Here is a 3,828-nt window from a genome sequence, read left to right as displayed (position 1 = left end):
AATCATGTCCTACTATCATTGTTATATTCCATACATTATATAGTTTATCTAAAACTGGTCATGAAATCTGTTTGTTTTTATTTTGAGTTATTGGAATCGTGTCCTACTATCATTGTTATATTCCATACATCATGTAGTTTATCTAAAACTGGTCATGAAATCTGTTTGTTTTTATTTTGAGTTATTGGAATCGTGTCCTACTATCATTGTTATATTCCATACATCATGTAGTTTATCTAAAACTGGTCATGAAATCTGTTTGTTTTTATTTTAAATTATTGGAATCATGTCCTACTATCATTGTTATATTCCATACATTATATAGTTTATCTAAAACTGGTCATGAAATCTGTTTGTTTTTATTTTAAATTATTGGAATCATGTCCTACTATCATTGTTATATTCCATACATCATATAGTTTATCTAAAACCTCTCAATGTAAACTTAACCCCATAAATGAGTTTGGTAAATAGACACTGGACTTTTTAGTCACTTTATCTTTTGTTCATTGTAACATATGGTCCAAAACTGTTTATTTTTAACTAACTTATAAATATTAGATTGAGAATAGTCCTGAAATCAAAATTCCTTACTGAACCTTACACATTTTCATTCCAAATCTTTAAAGTATGTGCCTGTTTTTTTTATCCATCAGTTAGTCTGGTTTTGATCACATGACTTTTGAAGTCAAATGAGTTTCGGAGATAAGTTTTTTTTTTTACACCAATACACAATATTTCAATCCAATGTGACCAAGTTTTAATCACAATAATAATATCCCCTCCCCCTCCCAAGAAATGAAACATTCATGACTTACAAATATCACATGGTATCACATATCATTCTTGTGTCATTCAATTATGGCAAAATAAAATGAAAGTATCACTGAACCTCTGACCCAATCAGCGGTGTCTTCTGTTGTACGACACTTAACAGCAATAAACACCAGTGCTCTCTTTTTAACGGACACCTTGATTTGCATCTGATACTTGGTGAAAATGTACCAAACCTGAGAACGTATTATGGTCTTTCATTTGTTGATTGTGTTAAATTCAGCATACTGGAAAGGATTATGAAAGAATGACACTTCTTGTGTTAGCAGCCCAAACTATATATATATAGGTTAAGGCATAATTATCTATTGCCCCTTGAAAATATTGTTAAGAATTTCTTCATATCACCCACCTCAGTTTTTACTTCAGATCGAGATGTTCTAATAACATCAAATATCATTTCTTCGTGCTTATAATTATTTCATATGTTTCCTTAACATTCTTTGTTTAAAATGATCTGTCTTCAACCAGTGTCATCTCAAATGAAGTACAGTTTCCTGAAGACAGTAACTAATGATAAAAAAAACGAGCAAACGGAAATCAATACTTGTGGTCTTTACACTCAACAGTGTACGTACATATTAACTGAATCTGGGTGTCAGAACATTAAATTTATACATGTACAATATTTGATTAACAGCACTTATTATTGTAAAAATCTGGGAAGAACACAAAGATTATTGAATGGAAAACAAAAATTACGGTTAAAACCGTTCTCATTTCTGAAAGTTTGAAAATGATTAAATAAGATTAGGTATAATATTTGCCGAATTAAGGGATGGTACACTTTCTGCCAAATTTTCAACAGCACCAATGTCAAGACAGCAGAGATCTGCTATCACACGGGGATGGGAGGCTCACAGGGACAGATTCACTAAAACAACTGCACTCTAATGCTTCAATAAGTTACTACACACTTCACTAACAACTAAACTCCCAAGTGGCATTAATAAAAAAAAAGAGGGACTACGGACTTTTGTTTTATCCATTTTTTTTCTTTCTTTCTTTTTTTAACACAAGTGTTGTATCTTCAACCACTACATCTATATTACTGGCCACTGGGTAGTTTCCTTGACCACCACAGTAGATCACAGCCAGAAGACATGTAACATCACAGACCAGGTCACACCTAACTGAACAGTTACTCTGACTATTATAGCCTCTGGACACTGGCTTGGTCACTGTCACACACCTAGAGGGTCTGACCCTATATTATGCAGGGAATGACACAAGACATATTGCACACAATTTAAAAGCTTAGGTTAAGGGCAGCTCAACAAGGATGGCAGATTACTGATGGGGGTACGACAAAAGGCTTGGAATTTTTAGAACAAACATTATTACAGCCATCTTGCTGTAAGTCTTTTATCACATACCTCTACCTATAAACTATTTAAATCTTGGACTTCTTTTACAGATGTACTTGGCAATGTTCCATATTAACCATGTTTTCAATACTTCGTGGTTCAGTTCAGTTTTCTACTGATCCATTTTTAAGGTATCAGAGGGTGATGTTGGCTCCTGTTTGATCCCCATTTGTGAAAGAGCAACCAGAGCATTCAGACTGTTTTCTACTGGTTTACTCCCAGTATAAGTTGCATTCTGACCTGGTTTATCATCCAAATCACAAATTCCATTTGTAACATTTTGAAAGGTTGAAATGGTGCTGATTCGGTGATGGTACTTATCCGTTTCCAATGACCCATTCAAGGGTGTTGAATAGCCATTGTGGGTAAACTTTGGAGAGTTCCCAGAAACACATTCTGAGACTATTGTAACACATGAATTTGAAGAGGCAGAAATCATTTGATTATGGGCAATACTAGATACTCCAGTAGAAGCAGCTGTGCTCACACAGTCTCTACTAAACTTTGGAGGACGTCCTCGAGGACGACCTTCTGGCTTGGAGGGGCTTATAACTTGAACTTCGGATTCATCTCTTATGTGATTGGCCAACTCTTTGATAACTCGCAGTCCCTCATCCATCAATGTTTCTTGCACCAGTTGCCTTGTGATTTGGGCATTTGTTCTCTTAGTGGCTGACACAGCTCTCACGACACTGAATGCATCTTGGGTTTGGAGGGATTGGCTTGAGTCTTGAGATGGAGAGTTATGGTTATCTTGGCTGAGGGCTGGGGAGGAGAGTGTGCTATAAGCTGAGAACTGGGAGTCTGCAACAAAGTTATCAAGAGCATCTTAAATATACATTTAAAACACTTAACTAATGAAGTCCATTACACCAGAAATTAGTTTAACTAAAGAAACATTCATACTTAAATTTTGAAATACTACATTAGTTGCATTATAAGAAAAAAAGATTTTAAAGGTATAGAACATAACAATGGCAGTATGACATAATTTAAGATAAACTATATGATGTATGGAATATAACAATGATAGTAGGACATGATTCCAATAATTTAAAATAAAAACAAACAGATTTCTTGACCAATTTTAGATAAACTATATGATGTATGGAATATAACAATGATAGTAGGACATGATTACAATAATTTAAAATAAAAACAAACAGATTTCTTGACCAAAATAAGATAATAGTTTTAAACAGAAGGATTTGTAATCTTACTTTAACTGTAGTAAGATAACAGTTTTAAACAGAAGGATTTGTAATCTTACTTTAACTGTAATAAGATAATAGTTTAAACAGAATGATTTATATTATTACTTTAACTGTAATAAGATAATAGTTTTATTAAACAGAACGATTTATATTATTACTTTAACTAATAAGATAATAGTTTTATTAAACAGAAGGATTTATAATCTTACTTTAACTGTAGTAAGATAATAGTTTTATTAAACAGAACGATTTATATTATTACTTTAACTGTAATAAGATAATAGTTTTATTAAACAGAACGATTTATATTATTACTTTAACTAATAAGATAATAGTTTTATTAAACAGAAGGATTTATAATACTTACTTTAACTAGTAGTAAAGATAATAGTTTATTAACAGAACGTATTATA

The 3,828-nt window shown here is 32.3% G+C and overlaps 1 protein-coding gene across 1 annotated transcript in view; it reads right to left on the bottom strand.

The window, feature by feature from the left end:
• Positions 1 to 427: 427 nt before the first annotated feature.
• Positions 428 to 3,828, bottom strand: part of LOC106473374 — a 24,101-nt gene continuing 20,700 nt past the window's right edge. Inside the window, exon 7 of the mRNA XM_022401818.1 lies at positions 428 to 3,005. Coding sequence (XP_022257526.1) covers positions 2,314 to 3,005 — 692 coding nt within the window. The 3' untranslated portion in view covers positions 428 to 2,313. The remainder of the gene's footprint in view (positions 3,006 to 3,828) is intronic.

The sequence above is a fragment of the Limulus polyphemus genome, unplaced genomic scaffold (genome assembly GCF_000517525.1).
Source record: "Limulus polyphemus unplaced genomic scaffold, Limulus_polyphemus-2.1.2 Scaffold6117, whole genome shotgun sequence".
Taxonomy (NCBI): Eukaryota; Metazoa; Arthropoda; class Merostomata; order Xiphosura; family Limulidae; genus Limulus; species Limulus polyphemus.
The sequence above is the reverse complement of the archived record's forward strand: the minus strand, read 5'-3'. Positions and strand labels throughout refer to the sequence as shown.